A 26538-nucleotide genomic window follows, 5' to 3' on the forward strand; every position below is an offset into this window, starting at 1 on the left:
AGTTAGCTTTTATGATGACGCCGGCTGGAAAGGTCTCTTTTGGCAAGGTCTTCCTTTTGAATATCACCATGGGTGGAAGTTTCTGGCCATTAGCATGGCAAGCTAGAACCACAGTGAAGGATGACTTCTCATTCCCTGTGGTGCGAATATTCACCGTACGTGCTCCCGTTGTATCCACAGTGCGGTTCACAGGAATATCAAAAGTCAGTGGAACCTCGTCCATGTTGATAATGTTCTCTGGCCGGATCTTTTTTTCAGCTATCTTGTTTTTACAATATGCACGGAAAGTAGCCAGCTTTTCTTGAAAGTCTTTAGGCAGTTGCTGTGAAATAGTAGTCCGTGTGCGGATGGAGAGATTGCGTCTTTTCATGAACCGGAAACCTGTCGCTTAGTAGGAGCCATTTTGTGGTCTTTACAGATGTAAACACACAAATGAAATGAAACGCAATATCCGGGGGCTTCTTCTTCTACGGGGGCGGGTGGTTGCTTACAGTAGAAGAAGAAGCGCTTCCTCTTCTATGGGGGCGGGTGCTTACCTTGGCGGTTGCTTACCATAGAAGAAGAAGCGCTTCCTCTTCTACGGGGAAAAAAGATGGCGGCTGTTTACCGTAGTTGCGAGACCTAAACTTTATGAAAATGAATATTAATATTAATCCATATATAAGGCGCACCGGGTTATAAGCCGCACTGTCACCTTTTGAGAAAATTTGTGGTTTTTAGGCGCGGCTTATAGTGCGGAAAATACGGTAAACAAATGATTTAGCCAACAACAATGGTTGCCGCGGTCCCATAATGCATTGCGAAATCACGTGCCCTTTCGAGCCTGATTGTGACCCTTGTTACCTTTATAAGGACCCTGAGAGATGCGAACCGTCTGACCAATCAGCTCGTTGTCTCTTCGACCTCGGCCACGCCCCATGCCGCCTCCGCCTCCCCCTCGCTGCTGTGCACCTGCAGGGTGACAAACCTCCCTTCAAACACTCAAAATGTGAAAACTGATGCTCCACTGTTAACCAGCCAGAAGGGGGCCCCTTACCACCGCCGCCATGATGCATGGGGCTGCTGATGCGTGGGCTCATGGGAGCGAAGCTTCCCACTGTGAAGTTGGTCACGTCTCTGGGCTGAAAGACACGACCAACTGAGTCAACATGTGCACAAACTGAGTAAAGTCAGTCCTTGATGAGATGGCGGCGTGCACGCGAGTGAATTAATGTCAGCAAATGACAGCTGACCTTGGAGCCGCCAGCTAACACGAGGTGGCGGGTCTTGCAGACAAACATTCCTCCGTTCTCCACAAGCTTCTTACAGTGCAGGAAGGCGAATCCTCGGAAAAGATGGCGAATCTCACCTTCTCGGCCCTGCAGGGGGCACACACTTTGAGTGTTAGTGTGAACGTGACATTAGCGAGAAGACATCAACGTTCTTACCGAGTGCGGGCCGTCAATAACCTTCACGATGTCTTTGACATGGATGTTGTTCTGCTCAGAGTCCAGTGCCACTGCAAAACGGTTGTCCTTTTTGCGGTTGACCGCCTGGTGGCGCACCGTCAGCACTTTCCCGTGCATGTTCAACACCTGTGAGAGGGAGGGCCAAGTGGCATCATTCGCTCAAGTTTTTTAGGCTATTACATTTAATAAAAATAAATCAATAAAAAAAATCACCTGAAACGTCTCTCTCTCCAGCCGCACGATGACTCCCACCGTCTGCGGGTCTAGCTGCACCAGCTCCCCCCACTCGTGCTGGCCCCCTGCGTCAACGCCAGACGCTGTTTCTGAGCAGAGCTGCAGATCTCTGGGTAACACCTTCAGCTGCAGGCAGGAAACAAGCAACCAAGGATCACCAGGCTGACTCTGCTCTCCGTTTACCAGAGGTGTGGACTCGAGTCACATGACTTGGACTCAAGTCAGACTCGAGTCATGAATTTGATGACTTTAGACTCGACTTGACAAAATGTAAAAAGACTTGCAACTCGACTTAGACTTTAACATCAATGACTTGTGACTTCACTTGGACTTGAGCCTTTTGAATTGACATGACTTGCTACTTTCCCCAAAACCCAAAGATGAAAAAGTTATTCGGGAGCGCTCCGTATTTTTCATTGTGTACTTGTCTATCAGCGTTGCGTGTGTCAGCTGGTGTGCGCTCAGTACAACAGCCAATCAAATTAGATCTACTTTGTTTTCATCACACAGCATTCATCCAATCAAATTGCAGGACAACCAACGAAGAAGACATGTCCAAACCACACGCCAGTGAACAAAAAATGATACCTAAAATAATTTTGTTTGGGTATAAAAATTACGAGGTGGTCAACACAAAACGGTTTGCAGTATGCAACACATGCGGTTCGAAAATTACTGATGGAGAGGCAACAACTTCCAACTTCGTCCGGCATTTGAAGTTGCACAAAGAACGGTAAGTTTTGAATGTAAGATAACGTTTATTGGCTAAGTAACGTGACTTTTATTTGCTGTGTAGTTAAATCAGTGAGGCTGTAAACTCACTGCTAACGTTATAACGTTATTGCAAACACGGGAATCTGTTGCAGTTCACTACCTTATTCATACTTTTTGTTCAGTGATTTTTTTTTAAGCAGGGTTACGTTAGTCAATATATCACACGTAACGTTAGACGGCGGTCAGCAGCACCGCGTATTTTAGCCACCTAAAAAAAGACAAAAATAGTAAAAGGTCAGTTAAAATGTATACTATATTATGAATATGTGTACCGTTTTAGCTAGCTTTCTGACATACTGTTGGTTGTTTACCTCAGTGGTCCCCAACCACCGGGCCGCACAAGAAATAATTTTTTTATTTATTTATTTTTTTTATTAAATCAACATAAAAAACACAAGATACACTTACAAGTAGTGCACCAACCCAAAACAACTCTCTCCCCCCTTTTGTTCTGGGCATTGAACATGAAGACTCTTCCTTCCTTCCGAGTGGCCATGAGAGTCTTGGCAGTGCCTGCCTCCAGTGCTCCAGTGGAGCGAGTTTTCAGCCATGGTGGCATCATACTACGCCCCCATCGTGCACAAATGACTGACAGACTCTTGGCTAATTTGGTCTTTTGCAAATGCAATGCAGCATAGGGCCCTGACATATAAAAAGTACAACTTTTTTGTTATGTTCACGTATATGTCATGTTTTTTCAATGTTAACACTTTTGTACAAATAAGTACATTTGCACTTTATTTTTCAATGTGTTTGTTCTGTAAAGGAATGAGTTAATGTTTAAAATGACTGGTTAATAGTGCTATTATAAAGTGCAATGTCAGCACAATTTTCTTTCCTGCAATTTAAAATGCACTTGTTTTAATAAATAAATACAGCGTTTGAAAAGCATACACAATCTGTGTTAATATATTAGTCTGTGGTTAAAAGGACTTGAAAGGACTCGAAACTCAAAATGCAGGACTTAGGACTTGACTTGAGACTTTCCAGTCTTGACTTTGGACTTGACTCGGGGCTTGCCTGTCTTGACTCGGGACTTGACTTGGACTTGAGGGCAAAGACCTGAGACTTACTTGTGACTTTCAAAACAATGACTTGGTCCCACCTCAGCTGATATCATAAAAGGATATCAATATATATCGCCATAGACACGTGACCAACTAGCACTACAAATTGTGTTCGATAAAACGTTCGATATATTTTCTTTCTTCCTCGGAAGAAACAGGAAGTTGTGAAGCAAGGTTGTTTGGACGAACAAAGGCAGTCGCTAACCGAGCAACGCAGGAAGTGATCGCTGATCAGTGGGAGTGACACGCTAACAGCCAATCAGGTAACAGTATCAACTATCGAGTTTGGTTGTGCCATCTTGTTGTCTCGCGGTTGACTCTTTGCATGGAGTGAGGAGAGACAGTAAAATAGAATGCTGCAGAGAGCCAAGAAATTGTCGATAATACAGGAAAAGTCGCCTCGACAGTATGGCAGTTTTTGGGATTTTTTAAGACGGACTGTAGCCAGACCAAGGCGCTTGTAATCAGTAATACAGGGATCCCAGTGAGGTAAAGAAACAATGATTTGAAAAATATCAGCTGGCTCAAGCTTTTCATTTAATCAACTAACTGGAGTCATTGGGAAAAGATGGAAACAAATAATTAATTATGGAACTACTAAATTATTAGTTTGTAAACCTCTAATAAGAAATTCGAGTTGGCAAAAAGGAACTAAAATAAATAGAAAAATATATAAGTTTTATTTAATAAAGAAATATGTGAAGGCTGCCCCATACAACACATTTGGAAAATGGGAGGACTTTTTTGACTGCCCGTTGCCGTGGGATGCCATATTCAAACTAATCTATAAAACTACTATTGATGTGCAAAATCGTTATTTTCAAATTAAAATTATTTATAACTTCTTACCCACGGGGAAAATGTTAAAATTATGGAATATGACAGAGTCAGATGACTGCCGATTTTGTTGTCTGGAGTCTGAATCCACCCTGCATTTGTTTTGGTATTGTCATATTGTGTCTTCCTTTTGGGTGGAAGTTGAAAAAATGTGTTTAAGGATTGGTTTGTTTATGAAGCTTGATGTGGTTTCTGTTATTTTGGGAGAGTTCATTGACAATCATGATTTAACCAATTTAATTATAGTACTCGGTAAAAGGTTTATTTTTAAGGCCAAAAACAGATATTCACTTAGTATTACTTTCTTTAAAAGATTTATTCAGTATTTTTAACTTTAGAAAGTTACATGGTTGAAAACAATAATGATGCCAAAAAACATAAAAAAAGATGGGAAGTCCTCAAAGGCTTATGTTGAAAGTGTAATTATGTTTATAGATTATATGCTATCTGTTGTTGTATTCCCTAACTTTTAGTGACCTGAACATAAGCTGGACTGTACATACATTTTTTGTTTTTGTTTTTAAAATGTAATTTTGTTTATAGATTACCGTATTTTCCGCACTATAAGGCGCACCTAAAAACCACAATTTTTCTCAAAAGCTGACAGTGCGCCTAATAACCCGGTGCGCTTTATTACGATTCATTTTCATAAAGTTTCGGTCTCGCAACTTCGGTAAACAGCCGCCATCTTTTTTCCCGGTAGAACAGGAAGCGCTTCTTCTTCTACGCAAGCAACCGCCAAGGAAAGCACCCGCCCCCATAGAACAGGAAGCGCTTCACCCGCCCCCATAGAACAGGAAGCGCTTCACCCGCCCCCGGAAGAAGAAGAAAAAACGCGCGGATATCACCGTACGTTTCATTTCCTGTTTACATCTGTAAAGACCACAAAATGGCTCCTACTAAACGATCCGGGTCATAAAAAGACGCAATCTCTCCATCCGCACACGGATTACTACCGTATTTCACAGCAACTGAACCGCACTGTGGAACGGGAGCACGTACGGTGAATATTCGCTCCACAGGGAATGAGAAGTCATCCTTCACTGTGGTTCTAGCTTGCCATGCTAACTTCCACTCATGGTGATATTCAAAAGGAAGACCTTGCCAAAAGAGACCTTTCCAGCCGGCGTCATCATAAAAGCTAACTCGAAGGGATGGATGGATGAAGAAAAGATGAGCGAGTGGTTAAGGGAAGTTTACGCGAAGCGGCCGGGTGGCTTTTTTCACGCTGCTCCGTCCATGTTGATATATGACTCTATGCGCGCCCACATCACAGATGGTGTCAAAAAACAAGTGAAGCACACAAATACAACACTCGCCGTCATTCCGGGTGGATTAACCAAAGAACTCCAACCGCTGGATATTGGTGTCAACAGGGCATTCAAATCACGACTGCGAACTGCGTGGGAAAAATGGATGACCGAAGGCGAACACACCTTCACTAAGACGGGCAGACATCGCCGGACAACATACGCCAACATCTGCCAGTGGATTGTAAATGCCTGGGCAGATATTTCTGTCACAACTGTGGTCCGAGCTTTCCGGAAGGCAGGATTCACAGAACTGCTGCACAACAACAGCGACACTGAATCCGATGATTTCGAAGAGACGGAGCCGGCCATTTTGGAAGCCACGCTAGCGCAACTTTTCAATTCGGACACCGAAGACGAAGAATTCGAAGGATTTACCGGTACGAATGAAGAATAACTTCAGAAAGTGAGCGCTATGTTTATTTTGTGTGTTGTGTGTTGTGACATTAACGTTCGAGCAACATTACCGGTATGTTGCTATTGCTCTACACCATTTTGAATTTTACTATGTTTGTGATTGCACATTTGTACATTTTGGGACAGAGTTGTTAGAACGCTGGTTTTCAATATATTATTAAAGTTTGACTGAACTATCTGACTGTTTTTTTGACATTCACTTTAGCGCAGCGTTTTTTTGACATTCACTTTAGCGCAGCGTAGGCGCGGCTTATAGTCCGGGGCGGCTTATTGGTGGACAAAATTATGAAATATGTAATTCATAGAAGGTGCGGCTAATAATCCGGTGCGCCTTATAGTGCGGAAAATACGGTATATGCAATCTGTTGTGTTCCAAAATTTTCTGTTTTATTTTTTGGTTTTTTTTCTCAGTGTACATGAATGAAGGTGTGTGTTGCTGGACCCGACTTGGACATTATCTGGACTGGACCTGGTTTAAAAAAACAAACAAAAAAACCTTTAAACGAAGCTAATTTCATTTACAACCAGGTCTGGTGAAGATAAGGTCCTTTCTTTCCTTTTTTTTTTTTTTTTTTTTTTAATAGATAAATAAATATTTTCTTGGATAAAAAGGAAAGTAAACAATATAAAAATAATTACATAGGGGAGAAAAAAAAAAAAAAAAAAAAAAAGTAATTACCGGTAAATGAAAATGTTAATGGACCAGCAGCACTAATTTGTTACATTTCTTATGTATTCCTTTATTTTGCCCCTTCATTTTAAGAGGTTATTGTCAAATGTTCAACATGATTTTCGAATTTTTGTACATTGCTTGAGTGTTTTCCATGGTTGTGTTGACATTTCCTTTCTGCCTTGATAGTTGAGGGGATCATGATCGGAAAAAGGTTATATTTCAAGTAAAAAACTTTCTTCGTTAGGTCCTTATTTTCGATAGTTCATAAAAAATATCAGTAATTGTCGACACACAAACACTTATATCGTGACACAGTTTTCAGCAGGTACCTCGTGCATGGTGAGGTCGGAGAAGAGGATGACAAAGTTCTCCTCCACTCGTACGATGAGACCCGTGTCACCTTCATAACGCCCGGCGATCACCTTCACGTGGTCGCCCATGCGGAAATATTTCTTTAACTCGTGAGCCGGGAACTCCAGGGGGTCCTGCAGGGGGAGTCATATTGTTGGCACTGATTATTGTGAAGAACGTGTTATGTTTGGCGTGGACGGCATACATGTGGTAAGTGTGTGTACCTTCAGGTCTTCATGTTTGGGCATGATGGTGATTTTGTTGCCATCCACACTCAAGATCTTTCCCTGCAGGTTGATCAGCTCCCCCTCACACACCTCCACGTTGTCACCGGCTTGCAGGTTGTGTTCACGCTCCTTACCTGCAAACACACACACACGGTTGTAGCCAGCGGACATTTGCAGGGGCAGGTCTTACACTGACCGCCTCACACACCTGACTCTGTGACCACCTCAAGGTCAATTCCTTCCGGTTGGTCTTCAAACTTCTCCAACTCTGACAGAGTGGGCTTCACGCCATCTGTGATCTGTCTCAAAAGACACAAATATTGCATCAGTGCTTCCCACACTTGTGGCGGGTTGCCAACCGAAAAAATCAAAATACACATTTTTACTTTTAAGCAATACAGGATAGTAACACTTCACCTTCCAGGGCTGCCACTTTCTGCCAATTGTGTGCCACAAACCATTGACTATGTTATTTGTTTCAGAATTTCAGTTTGAGGTTGAAGCAAAAGGCGTCCAGAGTTAGTCAGCACAAAGTGCCGAGCAGCTGATTGGCCAGTTTAAAGTTAACGGTCAATCTTTGAAGTTAATGCTTGTAAGTAGAAATGCATTTGCTGTTTTATGTCAGTTTTGTTCCATTAAAATCGCATTGGCCAGTTCAAAGTTAACGGTCAATCTTTGAAGTTAATGCTTGTAAGTAGAAATGCATTTGCTGTTTTATGTCAGTTTTGTTCCATTAAAATCGCATTGGTGAAATGTTTGCAAAATATTAAAACGATTGCAATTCTTTTTTTCATGAGCCTGTCATTGGGGCCAACCATTGTATGTTAGCGTTAAGCCATCGACATAAAGGCCAACCTTCGAACCCAAAACCAAATCAAGATCTACCCCTGCGTAAACTGTTTTTATATATATATATATATATATATATATATATATATATATATATATATATATATATATATATACATATACATATACATATATATATATATATATATATATATATATATATATATATATACATACATACATACATACAGGTAAAAGCCAGTAAATTAGAATATTTTGAAAAACTTGATTTATTTCAGTAATTGCATTCAAAAGGTGTAACTTGTACATTATATTTATTCATTGCACACAGACTGATGCATTCAAATGTTTATTTCATTTAATTTTGATGATTTGAAGTGGCAACAAATGAAAATCCAAAATTCCGTGTGTTACAAAATTAGAATATTACTTAAGGCTAATACAAAAAAGGGATTTTTAGAAATGTTGGCCAACTGAAAAGTATGAAAATGAAAAATATGAGCATGTACAATACTCAATACTTGGTTGGAGCTCCTTTTGCCTCAATTACTGCGTTAATGCGGCGTGGCATGGAGTCGATGAGTTTCTGGCACTGCTCAGGTGTTATGAGAGCCCAGGTTGCTCTGATAGTGGCCTTCAACTCTTCTGCGTTTTTGGGTCTGGCATTCTGCATCTTCCTTTTCACAATACCCCACAGATTTTCTATGGGGCTAAGGTCAGGGGAGTTGGCGGGCCAATTTAGAACAGAAATACCATGGTCCGTAAACCAGGCACGGGTAGATTTTGCGCTGTGTGCAGGCGCCAAGTCCTGTTGGAACTTGAAATCTCCATCTCCATAGAGCAGGTCAGCAGCAGGAAGCATGAAGTGCTCTAAAACTTGCTGGTAGACGGCTGCGTTGACCCTGGATCTCAGGAAACAGAGTGGACCGACACCAGCAGATGACATGGCACCCCAAACCATCACCCAACCATGCAAATTTTGCATTTCCTTTGGAAATCGAGGTCCCAGAGTCTGGAGGAAGACAGGAGAGGCACAGGATCCACGTTGCCTGAAGTCTAGTGTAAAGTTTCCACCATCAGTGATGGTTTGGGGTGCCATGTCATCTGCTGGTGTCGGTCCACTCTGTTTCCTGAGATCCAGGGTCAACGCAGCCGTCTACCAGCAAGTTTTAGAGCACTTCATGCTTCCTGCTGCTGACCTGCTCTATGGAGATGGAGATTTCAAGTTCCAACAGGACTTGGCGCCTGCACACAGCGCAAAATCTACCCGTGCCTGGTTTACGGACCATGGTATTTCTGTTCTAAATTGGCCCGCCAACTCCCCTGACCTTAGCCCCATAGAAAATCTGTGGGGTATTGTGAAAAGGAAGATGCAGAATGCCAGACCCAAAAACGCAGAAGAGTTGAAGGCCACTATCAGAGCAACCTGGGCTCTCATAACACCTGAGCAGTGCCAGAAACTCATCGACTCCATGCCACGCCGCATTAACGCAGTAATTGAGGCAAAAGGAGCTCCAACCAAGTATTGAGTATTGTACATGCTCATATTTTTCATTTTCATACTTTTCAGTTGGCCAACATTTCTAAAAATCCCTTTTTTGTATTAGCCTTAAGTAATATTCTAATTTTGTGACACACGGAATTTTGGATTTTCATTTGTTGCCACTTCAAATCATCAAAATTAAATGAAATAAACATTTGAATGCATCAGTCTGTGTGCAATGAATAAATATAATGTACAAGTTACACCTTTTGAATGCAATTACTGAAATAAATCAAGTTTTTCAAAATATTCTAATTTACTGGCTTTTACCTGTATATATATATTCCCCCCCCCCCCCCCCCCCCCAAGTATCTAACAATATAGATTTTTTTAGGCAATCTCTGCGCTTACTCGATGTCATATGTCATACGCCAGCAGCCAAGAGGAGCTTTTGTAACCTGTATTTTGAAAAGGTTTTATTATATATTTTTTATGTCAAATAATATATTGCAAAACAGTATTCTGAATCAAATTGTCATAATTAGAATCGGAATATCATTGTGCTATATTTTGTGTGTGTTTAGTTTTACAGTAATTGAATCGTAGAGATTTTCAATAAACAACTTCATGTGGAATTCATCTCAGATTTAAAGGACTGTTTATCTGTATATCCGCCAGACTAATTCCAACCTTCAGGGAGGGCAGAATAATATTTGTAAATAAACCAGGGGAGTCCTAAGTGAAGCCTGTGATTGATTGTATTAATAAAATAAGCAGCAGAAATATAATGAAACATTAAATATATTGATATTAATAACATATTTATGTTTAAATATATGTACCGTATTTTCCGCACTATTAGCCGCACCTAAAAACCACAAATTTACTCAAAAGCTGACAGTGCGGCTTATAACCCGGTGCGCTTTATATATGGATTAATATTAAGATTCATTTTCATAAAGTTTCGGTCTCGCAACTACGGTAAACAGCCGCCATCTTTTTTCCCCGTAGAAGAGGAAGTGCTTCTTCTTCTACGCAAGCAACCGCCAAGGTAAGCACCCGCCCCCATAGAACAGGAAGCGCTTATTCTTCTACTGTAAGCAACCACCCGCCCCGGTAGAAGAAGAAGAAGCGCGCGGATATTACGTTTCATTTCCTTTGTGTGTTTACATCTGTAAAGACCACACAATGGCTCCTACTAAGCGACAGGTTTCCGGTTCATGAAAAGACGCAATCTCTCCATCCGCACACGGACTACTATTTCACAGCAACTGCCTAAAGACTTTCAAGAAAAGCTGGCTACTTTCCGTGCATATTGTAAAAACAAGATAGCTGAAAAAAAGATCCGGCCAGAGAACATTATCAACATGGACGAGGTTCCACTGACTTTTGATATTCCTGTGAACCGCACTGTGGATACAACGGGAGCACGTACGGTGAATATTCGCACCACAGGGAATGAGAAGTCATCCTTCACTGTGGTTCTAGCTTGCCATGCTAATGGCCAGAAACTTCCACCCATGGTGATATTCAAAAGGAAGACCTTGCCAAAAGAGACCTTTCCAGCCGGCGTCATCATAAAAGCTAACTCGAAGGGATGGATGGATGAAGAAAAGATGAGCGAGTGGTTAAGGTAAGTTTACGCGAAGAGGCCGGGTGGCTTTTTTCACGCAGCTCCGTCCATGTTGATATACGACTCCATGCGCGCCCACATCACGCTGGTTTTTAATATATTATTAAAGTTTGACTGACCTATCTGACTGTTTTTTTGACATTCCTTTAGCGCAGTTAGATGCGGCTTATAACACGGGGCGGCTTATAGGTGGACAAAGTTTTGAAATATGCCGTTCATTGAAGGCGCGGCTTATAACCCAGGGCGCCTTATGGTGCGGAAAATACGGTATACCTTTTTTAAAGCCTTTTTACATTACACGTGTCAAACAATACAGTGTCATTTTGACAGCCCCTAGTCACACTCCCACCACACCTCTGGCCACCACAAATGTATTGCCTGTCTGTGGGGAAAACTGTGCATCGTGAGATTTACAAATTACAAATTATTAAGGGTGTGGTGGACTTAGTGGACATATTATGTGCATGTGCTACAGGACACCTTACTAAAAAATGCTTTAGTGAGAAAATCATCAGAAGACTTCCTGCTCACCACAGCCGACATGGCGAAGCTCTTGAACAGGAAACCTTTGCGACTGTATCGGTTTGCCTCGAAGATCATAAAGTCTCCATCATGGCTGACATCCCCTCCCAGCGACCTGTCAAATCAAACGTTGCCATGTTAGTCAAACATACCGTCAAACTACGTGGCTTTATGGTGCGGATTTTAGATGATATGAGCAGACTACCTTTGTGTGCCTACCTGATCTTCTCTGCATCAAACAGCCTCTGAGCAGGTCTCTTAAACTTCTTCCTCTTAGCAAACCAGTCTTTCTGCATAAACAGAAAGGAGGTGTAAGTCATGAACCCCTGTGTGTGAGATCTTGACCCACCAAGCTCATCTTGGCCTTGATGCGGTCCAGGTCGATACGAGGGATCATCTTCAGGGAGATTGTATTCTGGCTGGGCTCGACGTAGTCCACCTGGAGGATAAGCAACAGAACACCACTGACGTTAAAACAACTTCTATCTTCCTCACTAACTAATGTGTTGCCAAAGTGACCGGGTGTTGCAATGAGCACCTGTGCGATGTCGTCTTTGTACAGGCCTCGTTTCAGCCTGACCCAGGATTTTGGCTTCAGGTTGGTGACTTCTTTCACAACCTTGAGGACGTCCGTCATTTCCTTGATGGGAACCATCTGCTGGTTCCACAAGCCCATCCGAAGGTTTCCGATGCCCTCGATGGCCGCTTTGACGTGCGTCTGCTTGTAGGACTCCACGTAGATGTAGCCCTTCACGTGGTCCGGGGCCACCACAGACTTAATCTGGAGCGGCTGTGGGCGCGACAGTGGAACATTTTAGCTACACACCGTTTTTACACAATGGATAATGAGCATTCACAGCTTCTTACTGTGTCAGTGAACTGATAGGCGATAAACTTCCGCATCAGTGCGATGGCTGTGGCCCTCTCCTCCCCTATCTGAAAAGACATGACACTGTGAGTTTGAGTGTGTTTAAAGGGGAACATTATCACCAGACCTATGTAAGCGTCAATATATACCGTATTTTCCGCACTATTAGCCGCACCTAAAAACCACAAATTTACTCAAAAGCTGACAGTGCGGCTTATAACCCGGTGCGCTTTATATATGGATTAATATTAAGATTCATTTTCATAAAGTTTAGGTCTCGCAACTACGGTAAACAGCCGCCATCTTTATTCCCCGTAGAAGAGGAAGTGCTTCTTCTTCTACGCAAGCAACCGCCAAGGTAAGCACCCGCCCCCATAGAAGAGGAAGCGCTCCTTCTTCTACTGTAAGCAACCACCCGCCCCCGTAGAAGAAGAAGAAGCGCGCGGATATTACGTTTCATTTCCTTTGTGTGTTTACATCTGTAAAGACCACAAAATGGCTCCTACTAAGCGACAGGTTTCCGGTTCATGAAAAGACGCAATCTTTCCATCCGCACACGGACTACTATTTCACAGCAACTGCCTAAAGACTTTCAAGAAAAGCTGGCTACTTTCCGTGCATATTGTAAAAACAAGATAGCTGAAAAAAAGATCCGGCCAGAGAACATTATCAACATGGACGAGGTTCCACTGACTTTTGATATTCCTGTGAACCGCACTGTGGATACAACGGGAGCATGTACGGTGAATATTCGCACCACAGGGAATGAGAAGTCATCCTTCACTGTGGTTCTAGCTTGCCATGCTAATGGCCAGAAACTTCCACCCATGGTGATATTCAAAAGGAAGACCTTGCCAAAAGAGACCTTTCCAGCCGGCGTCATCATAAAAGCTAACTCGAAGGGATGGATGGATGAAGAAAAGATCAGCGAGTGGTTAAGGGAAGTTTACGCGAAGAGGCCGGGTGGCTTTTTTCACGCAGCTCCGTCCATGTTGATATACGACTCCATGCGCGCCCACATCACGCTGGTTTTTAATATATTATTAAAGTTTGACTGACCTATCTGACTGTTTTTTTGACATTCCCTTTAGCGCAGTTAGATGCGGCTTATAACACGGGGCGGCTTATAGGTGGACAAAGTTTTGAAATATGCCGTTCATTGAAGGCGCGGCTTATAACCCAGGGCGGTTTATGGTGCGGAAAATACGGTACCTTGATGTTGCAGAAAAAAAGACCATATATTTTTTTAACCGATTTCCGAACTCTAAATGGGTGAATTTTGGCGAATTAAACGCCTTTCTATTATTCGCTCTTGGAGCGATGACGTCACAACGTGACGTCACATCGGGAAGCAATCCGCCATTTTCTCAAACACATTACAAACACCGAGTCAAATCAGCTCTGTTATTTTCTGTTTTTTCGACTGTTTTCCGTACCTTGGAGACATCATGTTATTTTCCGTTTTTTCCGTACCTTGGAGACATCATGCCTCGTCGGTGTGTTGTCGGAGGGTGTAACAACACGAACAGGGACGGATTCAAGTTGCACCAGTGGCCCAAAGATGCTAAAGTGGCAAGAAATTGGACGTTTGTTCCGCACACTTTACCGACGAAAGCTATGCTACGACAGAGATGGCAAGAATGTGTGGATATTAAGGCTGAAACGACGCGTCGACATAGTCGACGTCATCGGTTACGTAAATACGTCGACGCCGTTTTTGTGCGTCGGCGCGTCGCATATTTACGTCACACTACTGTCATGGCGTAGCGCAAATCAGACGATGCGAGCGAGGGGAAAAAAGCACGCCAAAAGTCGTCAAAAGTGTGGGAGTATTTCAATAAACGGCCTAATAATGTTGTTGTATGCACACTGTGTCGAGCGGAAATGGCCTATCATAGCAGCACAACGGCTATGAACGAACATTTGAAAAGAAAACACCCGACAGCGTTCTTGCCATCACCATCAACTAGTCAATCGTCCGCGTGCGTATACGTTGTCATCATTACACAAAAACATGAATGTGTCATTTGTATCTGCGTTGTAAATTCATAAACTAAAGCACCGTTTCGCTCTGAGAGGCGCGTTTGGCGTGCCTGTTTAGTGTTTACAAAGACGCGCTCTTCTTTAACGCTGTGGAGAGGCGGCGGCGGCGAGCGAGCGGCGAGGCGGGGCGCGCCGGGAGCGACGCCGCAATCGTGCCCAGGTGCGCGATGATCCAATCTCCTCTCGCTGAAGAAAAGGGGAGCAGCAGAGAGAGAGGGAAGAGAGACTGGAAGGAGCCAAAGTGAAGCTGACGTGGAGCGAGAGAGGAGGAGAGCCAGAGACAGGGGGACGACGAGCGAGCGAGGAAGAGGAGCCGAAAAGCGAGGAAAGAAAGAGAAAAGAGTTGGAAGAGAAAAGACTTTGTGTAAAATTAAAAGATTGTAAACCTGACAAAGCCGTCTGGCGTTCAGTCTGTCGGTCCTGAAAGAACCCCACGGCACAAAGACGTGTCACAAACGCTAACGTTAATTAGTTGTGCAAATACCTTTTACAACATTAACAGTTACATATACTATGTACAAACCAACAATTAACTTTCACTTTAATCATACTATCATTGTTGTGTTATTAAGCAAAATAAGCAATACTTTTACTTTTGTTGAAATGTTTACACTGTACACTTTTTTGTATTGGATGTTTATCTTTATTTTTGCACATTTTAGCAAATAAGCAATACTTTTACTTTTGTTGAAATGTTTACACTGTTATAGAATATTTCCGTTTTGCACTTTTTTGTATTGGATGTTTATCTTTATTTTTGCACATTTTAAAGCAAAATAAGCAATACTTTTACTTTTGACATGCTTATACTATTGCAGAATATTAAGATTTGCACTGGATGTTTACTTTTATATTTGCACATTAAAAAGCAAATAAGCTACTTCTAATTTTGTTAAATGTTAAAAGTTTTAAATGTTTACATTGTTACAGAATATTTTGTCATGTTGTTGTCAATGTTGACTGAGTGGCCATACTTTTTTTTTTGTAAATAAAAATCATGCCTTTTGAAAAAACTGGCCTACATTTATTTTTTCCTCTTCATTTTAAATTAAAAAAATAATCGGTAAAAGGAAAAATAATCTATAGATTAATCGAAAAAAAAAAAAAAAATCTATAGATTAACCGATTAATCGAAAAAAAAAAATCTATAGATTAATCGATAGAAAAATAATCGTTAGCTGCAGCCCTAGTGGATATCCTGCAACACTCAAAACAGATGCGTTTCCAACTGGACTGGACAGATCAGCTTTCAGGAAAAGAGAGCGGATGAGGGTATGTCTACAGAATATATTAATTGATAAAAACTGGGCTGTCTGCACTCTCAAAGTGCATGTTGTTGCCAAATGTAATTCATATGCTGTAAACCTAGTTCATAGTTGTTAGTTTCCTTTAATGCCAAACAAACATACCAATCGTTGGTTAGAAGGCGATCGCCGAATTCGTTCTCGCTTTCCCCCGTGTCGCTGGCTGTCGTGTCGTTTTCGTCGGTTTCGCTTGCATACGGTTCAAACCGATATGGCTCAATAGCTTCAGTTTCTTCTTCAATTTCGTTTTCGCTACCTGCCTCCACACTACAACCATCCGTTTCAATACATGCGTAATCTGTTGAATCGCTTAAGCCGCTGAAATCCGAGTCTGAATCCGAGCTAATGTCGCTATACCTTGCTGTTCTATGCGCCATGTTTGTTTGTATTGGCATCACTGTGTGACGTCACAGGAAAATGGACGGGTGTATATAAAATCAGGCACTTTGAAGCTTTTTTTAGGGATATTGCGTGATGGGTAAAATTTTGAAAAAAACTTCGAAAAATAAAATAAGCCACTGGGAACTGATTTTAAATGGTTTTAACCCTTCTGAAATTGTGATAATGTTCCCCTTTAAGGAAATAAGGAGTTGCAGGGTTCCCACCTTGCACTTGACGGTCCACAGATTAGGATCCCTGACGTTGACAAACACAGATCGAGAGTCAAACAAGTTGTTTTCTTGATTCTGATTGGTGGGTCGGCGTTTACATACTTGACTCCAGGAAGTAGCTGCTGCTGTGTGATGTCATCAGAGAGCTCTTCGGACCCACCAGAGGAGCTACACACCACCGCAGAGGAAGAAAAGAGAAACTGAATTTATCTGAATTTGGAATACAGATTCTGTTTTTGGTGGTTATTTATATACAAAACACCTTTCAATCAGATGCTTTTTGAATTGGCTAATGTTCATTTCTTTTTAGCAGTTTTGAGTAGGCTTGGGTACCGAATTCAGTACTTTTACAGGCACCAACCAAATTCTGTTGGTACTACCGGGTATCGATTCACGTAAAATCAAACGGTGCCATATTTCGATACCTTTGTTGCACGTGACGTCATGTCCGGTTGGAGCTCACTTAAACAATCACTCAAACAGAGCTCAGGGGGGATTCAGCCAAACTCCCTCTAAGTAATGTTGCTATTTTCAATACAAATAAAGAAACACTCCAACGTAAAGTAAGGCTCCACTCTTCCAAAACGCGATAGCTTGATGCTAATTTACATTGGATTTGCTGTAGACAGGCTACTATTAGCATTAGCAATTTTCCGTGGCGATTTCAACACCTCCAAATTTAGTAAAAGAAACTACAACTAAGATGAATGTTACAAACCGCTGGTGTGTCATTAGCGCTATACTTACAGTTTTAACACTTTGTAGGGTGCAACATAACATTTATCTCCCTGGAAAAAAAAGCTCATTCCTAGTGAGACAACAAATCAGGGTTTCCCCAAAACTGCCAAAATACCTGTGGTGGTGAGGGCTCGGTTATGGGCGTGTCACCATGACATCATCGAGTAATTAGCATCATTTTCTATGATATGATTTTCTTTAAAAAGGCTCAAAAAATGTATATATATTTAAAACAAATATGTTATTAATTAGTATTAAAAAAATGTTTTCATCGTTTTGCCATATTTTCAATTGTTGCTGCTTTTTGTACAATGGACTTTGAGATTTTTTCAAGCGTTTACAGCATACTTGCCAACCTTGAGACCTCCGATTTCAGGAGGTGGGGGGTGGGGGGTGTGGTCGGGGTGGGGCGGGGGGCGTGGTTAAGATATATATATATAAGAAATACTTGACTTTCACTGAATTCTAGCTATATATATATATATATATATATATATATATATATATATATAAATAAATAAAATAAATACTTGAATTTCAGTGTTCATTTATTTACACATATACACACAACACTCCTCTACTCATTGTTGAGTTAAGGGTTGAATTGTCCATCCTTGTTCTATTCTCTGTCACTATTTCAGAACACACACATTATACAAATATACATTATAAAATCAATAAGAAAACGGGAGCTCTAATTTGGGAGTCTGAATTAGGATCAGAAGTTCCTATATAAACATTGCGTACTCACGTCGCCATTTTGTATTGATTACTGCAGCTGTGCACTGGATTCATTCACCAATACAAACTACAACTCTCAAACACTTTAGAGTTAGGCTCCACCATCAGAATGTGTACTTAAACTTATAAAGATCACATGGATATTATTCAGTGAGTTGATTCACCAAAACTAACCTGTTATACAGGAGGAAAAAGCACACAGGACGTTTCAATTGTTCACATACTGATCGCGCTCATCAGAATGACAAGACACTTCCGGTCTGCAGGTGATAGCATTCAATTGGGAAGAAACGCCCTACTGCCCCCTACTGACCAATGTGAATACTGATAAATGTGTAATGACAGCTTCAAAAACGAATTCAAACCACAAAATAAAATAAATAAATCAACACAAAAATGTGACACATTATGGGTGGGTCACATATGCATGTACAGTAGATGGCAGTATTGTCCTGTTTAAAAGTGTCACAACATTGCTGTTTACGGCAGACAAACTGCTTTACAGTAGACGAAACTTGACTGCTGTTGTTGTGTGTTGTTGCCGCGCTGGGAGGACGTTAATGAAACTGCCTAACAATAAACCCACATAAGAAACCAAGAACTCGCCCTCCATCATTAGCTGTATATATTGTGGGAAAGCGGACGTGAAGAACAGGCTGTCAACACGTCACTCAGGTCCGTATGGAGCTGGAGGGGGCGTGGCCTCCAGCTCCGCCTGAATTTCGGGAGATTTTCGGGAGAAAATTTGTCCCGGGAGGTTTTCGGGAGAGCCGCTGAATATCGGGAGTCTCCCGGAAAATCCGGGAGGGTTGGCAAGTATGGTTTACAGACTTTTAATGACTTTTTTTAAATTAAAAACCACTAGCAAAAAATCGAGCATCTTCTTCTGGTGTTATTTTAAATGTACTCGTGCTTAGAGACTACTTCTGTCCCTTGATGTCCCTGACTAAAGAAGAGAGCTGCAGACTTTCTCTTCTTGAAAGCCGCCAGTGTCATCTTAATATTTGCAAATTTCGTAGGTTGTCCGTGGGTATATCTGCATTGTATATAAAAATGACATCCACATCACAGACATGCTGACAACGCTCCAGACAATGGCGTGCATTTTGTTTACATCCGGCTATATATATCAAATCATACTGTAATGACCAGAATTTGATGTCAACTTTCCCCATGTTTGCAAACACACCGTCCATGCCAGAAAGATGATTGGCGGAGAATGAGGAAGTATTGTTGCGTGTCCGGTGATGAAAGTGTTTGCACGGGAGGTATAACCTGCTGGAATTGCGCAGTTTGTTATCATAAGATTGGTAATAAAACTTAAAAATAGCGTCGGACTTTGTGTGATTTCTTCTGGGGGCTACAATATACTTTAATTTGTTTACAAGTAAAAAAAAAAATCTATTTATAAAGGTGAGCCAGTAATAAAAATGCTGTGGCGGTTGACCACATTATATTAAGGAGAAACACTGTAAATATTAACATTGAATTAGTAAGCGTACTCTTGATTTGAATCAATTTCAATACTTATATCTAACCTACTGAGAGTTTACAACCATGTCAAATTATACGAAAGCATGTGTTTATCACAAATATTATTGTTTATTTAACACATTATTGTTAAGCTTAGGTAAGGTTGATTACAAAAATAAGTATTCGCCAAATATACTGTAAAAGGTACTCAAATAACTGACAAAAAACACACTTACATGCAACAACAAACTAAATAAAAATTAAGGAGCGAATTAAAATAAAGCTTCACCCCTGTAGTCATAATATGTACATTTAAGCAACTTCTCTATGACATTGTTCCATGTACTGCCACAAGTGGTTAGTAAAGTTTACTACATTTGAGTACCGGTACTGCTGCGGCCCATACAGAACACAGCCGAGAAACACAATTTGCTGGCAGCCCTCTAGGGGGTGCTCGCAGTCCAACAACAATGATTATGAAACTCTGGCCTATACAGTACCGCAATCTAATGTCTTTGAAGTGCAACTGCATTGCAAATGAGATTAAAATGTGTAAAAAAAACAAGTACACATAATTAGCTCATTTTTAATGAGACATCAAAACATTTTATTTTATAAACAATTAACATTTATTAGAATTTACTAACAGACACAAAAGTACAAAAAATGGGTACCCATCCCTAGTTTTCAGTGACTGTTTTATCTGTTAAATATCAAAAACTGACCAATAACCAGAAAATAGCGATGAAAAGTGTCACTTACAGATCAAAGTCATAAGTGTTTGCACTAGGGATGTCCCGATCCAGGTTTTTGCACTTCCGATCCGATACCGATATTGTTTTTGCATTTCCGATCCGATACCGATACTGACCGATACCGATACTGACCGATACTGGCCTATCCGAGCATGTATTAAAGTTTAAAGTTATTTAGCCTACTTACGGTAGTTGTCAGAATCATGTTGAAAAGGGATTTAGTACTCTTGATAACAACTAGCCAGCTGAATTAGGGGAGTTTGAATAATACACAATGGTTGGTAACAAGAAACTGACCTGTTTATTCAAGGATAAACACAAAATAGACAAAATTATACATGACAAACAGAAATGGCATCATTGAACTAGGGCTGGGCGATATGGCCTTTTTTTAATATTGCGATATTTTAAGGCCATATTGCGATACACAATATATATCTCGATATTTTGCCTTAGCCTTGAATGAACACTTGATGCATATAATCACAGCAGTATGATGATTCTATGTGTTTTGATTGATTGATTGAGACTTTTATTAGTAGGTTGCACAGTGAAGTACATATTCCGTACAATTGACCACTAAATGGTAACACCCCAATAAGTTTTTCAACTTGTTTAAGTCGGGGTCCACTTAAATTGATTAATGATACAGATATATACTATCAGATATATACTATCATCATAATACAGTCATCACACAAGATAATCACATTGAATTATTTACATTATTTATAATCCAGGGTGTGGAGGGGGGCGCCGGATGTAAGTGTGAAAAAGACAGCCAAAAGAGTTTCATATGAGAAAAAATCTTAAGTTAAAATATAGGGTAGAAATGCATCCATTTGCAGGAAATGTAGTCTTGATTTTCAACATTTTCTTTCAAGGCTTGCATGTCTACATTAAAACATTCTTCTTCATACTGCATTAATATATGCTACTTTTAAACTTTCATGCAGAGATTTTTTTTAAATGTCTCAAAAAAAAATTCAGTGTTGACAGCTAGATTTTTGTGGACATGTTCCATAAATATTGATGTTAAAGATTTATTTTTTTGTGAATAAATGTTTGGAATTAAGTTCATGAATCCAGATGGATCTCTATTACAATCCCCAAAGAGGGCACTTTAAGCTGATGATTACTTCTATGTGTAGAAATCTTTATTTATAATTGAATCACTTGTTTATTTTTCAACAAGTTTTTAGTTATTTTTATATCTTTTTTTCCAAATAGTTAAGGAAAGACCACAACAAATGAGCAATATTTTGCACTGTTATACAATTTAATAAATCAGAAGCTGATGACATAGTGCTGTATTTTACTTCTTTATCTCTTTTTTTCAACCAAAAATGCTTTGTTCTGATTAGGGGGTACTTGAATTAAAAAAATGTTCACAGGGGGTACATCACTGAAAAAACGTTGAGAACCACTGCCTTAGAGGGAGCGTTGCTCGCACGGCTGCGCTAACATCACAGCTAACGTTAGCCATGCTGCTACCTCTCTGCTCGGGGAGGACGTATACGTATGTGACGTATGACGTGACAGTATGTGACGTGTGTCGTGACAGAATGTGACGTGTGTAAGAAGGTGCGCTTGCTGTCTGTGAGAGGGAGACACAGGAAAGAGTGAGAAGAGCCAGCAGCTAAATGCAACTGCGTGAGAATTCACAGACGTGTGGATGTGTTGAAGGTGTGCTGGAAAATGCGGAACGGAAATTACGGCGCAGCAGAAAAGTGGAATGTATTATTTAAATAGGTGCGTTGGAAAACACGGACCGGAGATTTTTTTTTAAACTGGATCTGGATCGGCATTTTCCCATGCCTTGCCGATACGCAATTTTTGGCAAATATCGGCAGCCGATCCGATCCAAATATCGGATCGGGACATCCCTAGTTTGCACTTAATACTTTTTGCCAGGAAGTTTTTCGGACATTGTCAGTAGCTCACCAACGAACCCAAGTAAAAGCAAAAATACTCACTGCTCCCTTCCTGAGGAGTTGGCGTACTTCCTCATGTAGTATTCCCCCAGCGCCTCCTCTCGTGAGTCCCTGTGCATCACAAACATGTTTTTTTTTAAGAGTAAAGTGAGCGTCCTGTCTGAATGTAAGTCAAGTTATGGTCACCTCCAGAGGTTCTGCAGCCTTCTGGAACCAGAATGATCTTCATCCAGCATGTGGTCAATGTTGGACACTTAAAAAAAAGGTGGGGAAGAAGAGGTTGAACACACTGACGTGTAAACGAGAGTTTTGGGCGCGATGAAGAGCAGACTCACCTTCAGCCTCCTCTGTGCAGCATGGCCAGCGAGGAAGAGGAGGGCAGATGAGGGTGAGGAGCAGGGGAGAGACATGACAGGTGAGGGGTAACGGAAGAAAAAGAAGCATCACAAAAGCAGAAGAAGGCGTAAAGATGGAAGAGGAAGTCGGTAGTGAGGTTGGAGAATGTTGAATGAGGCAAAGAGAAAATCATCAGGGCGGAGTCAGGCAGCGGAACAACAAAGCATGATGGGAGAAAAACAAAGCAGACATTAATGATGACTGATAGTATCTAGTCAGTGCATGAAGCTAGGGCTGCGTGATATGGCAAAATGAATGATGGCAATTATTTTTTTCATATAATCTGATTTCGATTTACATCAGAATTTTCACATTGTTTTTAACCTGCCAGTTTTAAAACATGCATACTAAAACAACTAAATATTAGTTGTTGTTTTGTTTTTAAATAAAACCTACAGAGTAAATTCCATCCATCCATCCATCTTCTTCCGCTTATCCGAGGTCGTGTCGCGGGGGCAGCAGCCTAAGCAGGGAAGCCCAGACTTCCCTCTCCCCAGCCACTTCGTCCAGCTCCTCCCGGGGGATCCCGAGGTGTTCCCAGGCAAGCCGGGAGACATAGTCTTCCCAACGTGTCCTGGGTCTTCCTCGTGGCCTCCTACCAGTCGGACGTGCCCTAAACACCTCCCTAGGGAGGCGCTCGGGTGGCATCCTGACCAGATGCCCGAACCACCTCATCTGGCTCCTCTCGATGTGGAGGAGCAGCGGCTTTACTTTGAGCTCCCCCCAGATGACAGAGCTTCTCACCCTATCTCTGAGGGAGAGCCCCGCCACCCGGCGGAGGAAACTCATTTCGGCCACTTGTACCCGTGATCTTGTCCTTTCGGTCATAACCCAAAGCTCATGACCATAGGTGAGGATGGGAACGTAGATCGACCGGTAAATTGAGAGCTTTGCCTTCCGGTTCAGCTCCTTCTTCACAACAACGGATCGATACAGCGTCCGCATTACTGAAGACGCCGCACCGATCCGCCTGTCGATCTCACGATCCACTCTTCCCTCACTCGTGAACAAGACTCCGAGGTACTTGAACTCCTCCACTTGGGGCAAGATCTCCTCCCCAACCCGGAGATGGCACTCCACCCTTTTCCGGGCGAGAACCATGGACTCGGACTTGGAGGTGCTGATTCTCATCCCAGTCGCTTCACACTCAGCTGCGAACCGATCCAGTGAGAGCTGAAGATCCTGGCCAGATGAAGCCATCAGGACCACATCATCTGCAAAAAGCAGAGACCTAATCCTGCAGCCACCAAACCGGATCCCCTCAACGCCTTGACTGCGCCTAGAAATTCTGTCCATAAAAGTTATGAACAGAATCGGTGACAAAGGGCAGCCTTGGCGGAGTCCAACCCTCACCGGAAACGTGTCCGACTTACTGCCGGCAATGCGAACCAAGCTCTGACACTGATCATACAGGGAGCAGACCGCCACAATCAGACAGTCCGAAACCCCATACTCTCTGAGCACTCCCCACAGGACTTCCCGAGGGACACGGTCGAATGCCTTCTCCAAGTCCACAAAGCACATGTAGACTGGTTGGGCAAACTCCCATGCACCCTCAAGGACCCTGCCGAGAGTATAGAGCTGGTCCACAGTTCCACGACCAGGACGAAAACCACACTGTTCCTCCTGAATCCGAGGTTTCGACTATCCGGCGTAGCCTCCTCTCCAGTACACCTGAATAGAAGGCTGAGGAGTGTGATCCCACGATAGTTAGAACACACCCTCCGGTTCCCCTTTTTAAAGAGAGGAACCACCACCCCGGTCTGCCAATCCAGAGTAAATTAAGCAAATTAAATAAGATGAACAGAGAAAAATATTTGTCATTTTTACTCAACAGTCAAACAAAGAGAAAAACAAAATAACAGAATGACCTATTTTACAGTTATGAGTATTGGTGCAAGGATGCAAAACCCAAAACAAACAAATTTCCCTAAAGTTTTAAAATATAAACAATACCATTTTTAAATGATGATGCTACATACGCTGCTACTTGCAACTGTGCATCATATTTAATAACAATACAGATATATTTTCAAACTCAAATATTTGTCCGGTGGCCGGACATGCCACGTGTAGCGTTAGCAGTTCAGCAGTTGCAAGCTGTGAAAAGCATTTTCACACTTTCCATATAATCACTTGAACTGTACTTTATCCAATGATTAAACAAATGTTAGGCAATTCCGTTTACTATGGAAGTAGAGCGGGGGAAGGTCAACTGATGGGCTGTCGTCTTGAACATTTCCGCCATGTTTAGATTGAGTTATGATGCTCACAGCTGATCTCTGTAATCGACCTAAAATGTATCCTGATTATGTAAATGGAATATGTGCATATACTGTAGATAGGGGTTGGCTGTTAGCATGTTGGCAAGATGAGCAATTAAGACGTTACTGCCACAGGTTGACCACCTGTGGAAAGTCTAGGAAAAGTCTTATATCTGGCCAAATGACGACGATAACCAGAGGAGACGCATGGGGAGATATTTCATCGTGTTCATATGTTGAACCAGAAGACAAGGTGTAAACCTCACTTTAGCCAACAGATGTTTTGTGCCGTTTGGTCATGAAAAGGCTTGTTAAAGGGCGGGAGTTGTGTTTCAAACTTGGGATGGGCATTCATCAAATGAGTCGATCAGAAGAGAACTGTTTGACTTGACAGAGACCAGTAGGGGGCACAATTCATTTCCCAGAGGAAACCTGCCCATGGTATCAAAGTTCTGAATCTGAATTCGATTGAAACTGAGCCAAATTTGGTGCTACAATTTGCGGTATTCATTATTTCCTTTAAAGAGCTGTGGAAAGTGAAGTACACTTTTAGCCTGTCAATAACTTTCATGAATATTTTCTTGGTTTGTTCAAATATCAAGATGTTTAGGTAGGAGCCTTGAACTGTTCCATCTGTGCTGCCTTTTATTTTATTTTAGGGCTGGACAGTCATATTGAAAACCACGATTTTGGCTCCTCACGATCATTAAATTATTATAATCTGAAAATAAATTATTAATGTGCCGCACAACGCGCATGCAAATTCCTAAACTTGCAGCGGTGAAATGAATGAGTGAGCGTATGAGTGAAAAAAAAAAAATCTAGTCTTTAAAAAGTTTGAGATCTCCCCAGTGTTTTGTGGACTTGGAGAAGGCATTCGACCGTGTCCCTCGGGAAGTCCTGTGGGGAGTGCTCAGAGAGTATGGGGTATCGGACTGTCTGATTGTGGCAGTCCGCTCCCTGTATGATCAGTGTCAGAGCTTGGTCCGCATTACCGGCAGTAAGTCGGACACGTTTCCAGTGAGGGTTGGACTCCGCCAAGGCTGCCCTTTGTCACCGATTCTGTTCATAACTTTTATGGACAGAATTTCTAGGCGCAGTCAAGGCGTTGAGGGGATCTGGTTTGGTGGCTGCAGGATTAGGTCTCTGCTTTTTGCAGATGATGTGGTCCTGATGGCTTCATCTGGCCAGGATCTTCAGCTCTCACTGGATCGGTTCGCAGCTGAGTGTGAAGCGACTAGGATGAGAATCAGCACCTCCAAGTCCGAGTCCATGGTTCTCGCCCGGAAAAGGGTGGAGTGCCATCTCCGGGTTGGGGAGGAGATTTTGCCCCAAGTGGAGGAGTTCAAGTACCTCGGAGTCTTGTTCACGAGTGGGGGAAGAGTGGATCGTGAGATCGACAGGCGGATCGGTGCGGCGTCTTCAGTAATGCGGACGCTGTATCGATCCGTTGTGGTGAAGAAGGAGCTGAGCCGGAAGGCAAAGCTCTCAATTTACCGGTCGATCTACGTTCCCATCCTCACCTATGGTCATGAGCTTTGGGTTATGACCGAAAGGACAAGATCACGGGTACAAGCGGCCGAAATGAGTTTCCTCCGCCGGGTGGCGGGGCTCTCCCTTAGAGA

General features: G+C 42.0%; 1 protein-coding gene across 1 annotated transcript in view; it reads right to left on the bottom strand.

Moving 5' to 3' along the window:
* The window catches only part of supt5h (SPT5 homolog, DSIF elongation factor subunit), a 57165-nt gene that overhangs the window by 16561 nt on the left and 14066 nt on the right, over positions 1-26538 (bottom strand). The window contains exons 6-23 of the mRNA XM_061972245.1: positions 22589-22600; positions 22440-22506; positions 22296-22364; positions 16715-16780; positions 16607-16637; positions 12654-12722; positions 12325-12576; positions 12136-12225; positions 12006-12076; positions 11796-11901; positions 7547-7637; positions 7336-7472; positions 7090-7245; positions 1662-1808; positions 1428-1574; positions 1233-1358; positions 1037-1121; positions 844-951 (exon numbers count right to left, since the gene is read on the bottom strand). Coding sequence (XP_061828229.1) covers positions 844-951; positions 1037-1121; positions 1233-1358; positions 1428-1574; positions 1662-1808; positions 7090-7245; positions 7336-7472; positions 7547-7637; positions 11796-11901; positions 12006-12076; positions 12136-12225; positions 12325-12576; positions 12654-12722; positions 16607-16637; positions 16715-16780; positions 22296-22364; positions 22440-22506; positions 22589-22600 — 1830 coding nt within the window. The remainder of the gene's footprint in view (positions 1-843; positions 952-1036; positions 1122-1232; positions 1359-1427; positions 1575-1661; positions 1809-7089; positions 7246-7335; positions 7473-7546; positions 7638-11795; positions 11902-12005; positions 12077-12135; positions 12226-12324; positions 12577-12653; positions 12723-16606; positions 16638-16714; positions 16781-22295; positions 22365-22439; positions 22507-22588; positions 22601-26538) is intronic.

The sequence above is a fragment of the Nerophis lumbriciformis genome, linkage group LG17 (genome assembly GCF_033978685.3).
Source record: "Nerophis lumbriciformis linkage group LG17, RoL_Nlum_v2.1, whole genome shotgun sequence".
Classification (NCBI taxonomy): Eukaryota; Metazoa; Chordata; class Actinopteri; order Syngnathiformes; family Syngnathidae; genus Nerophis; species Nerophis lumbriciformis.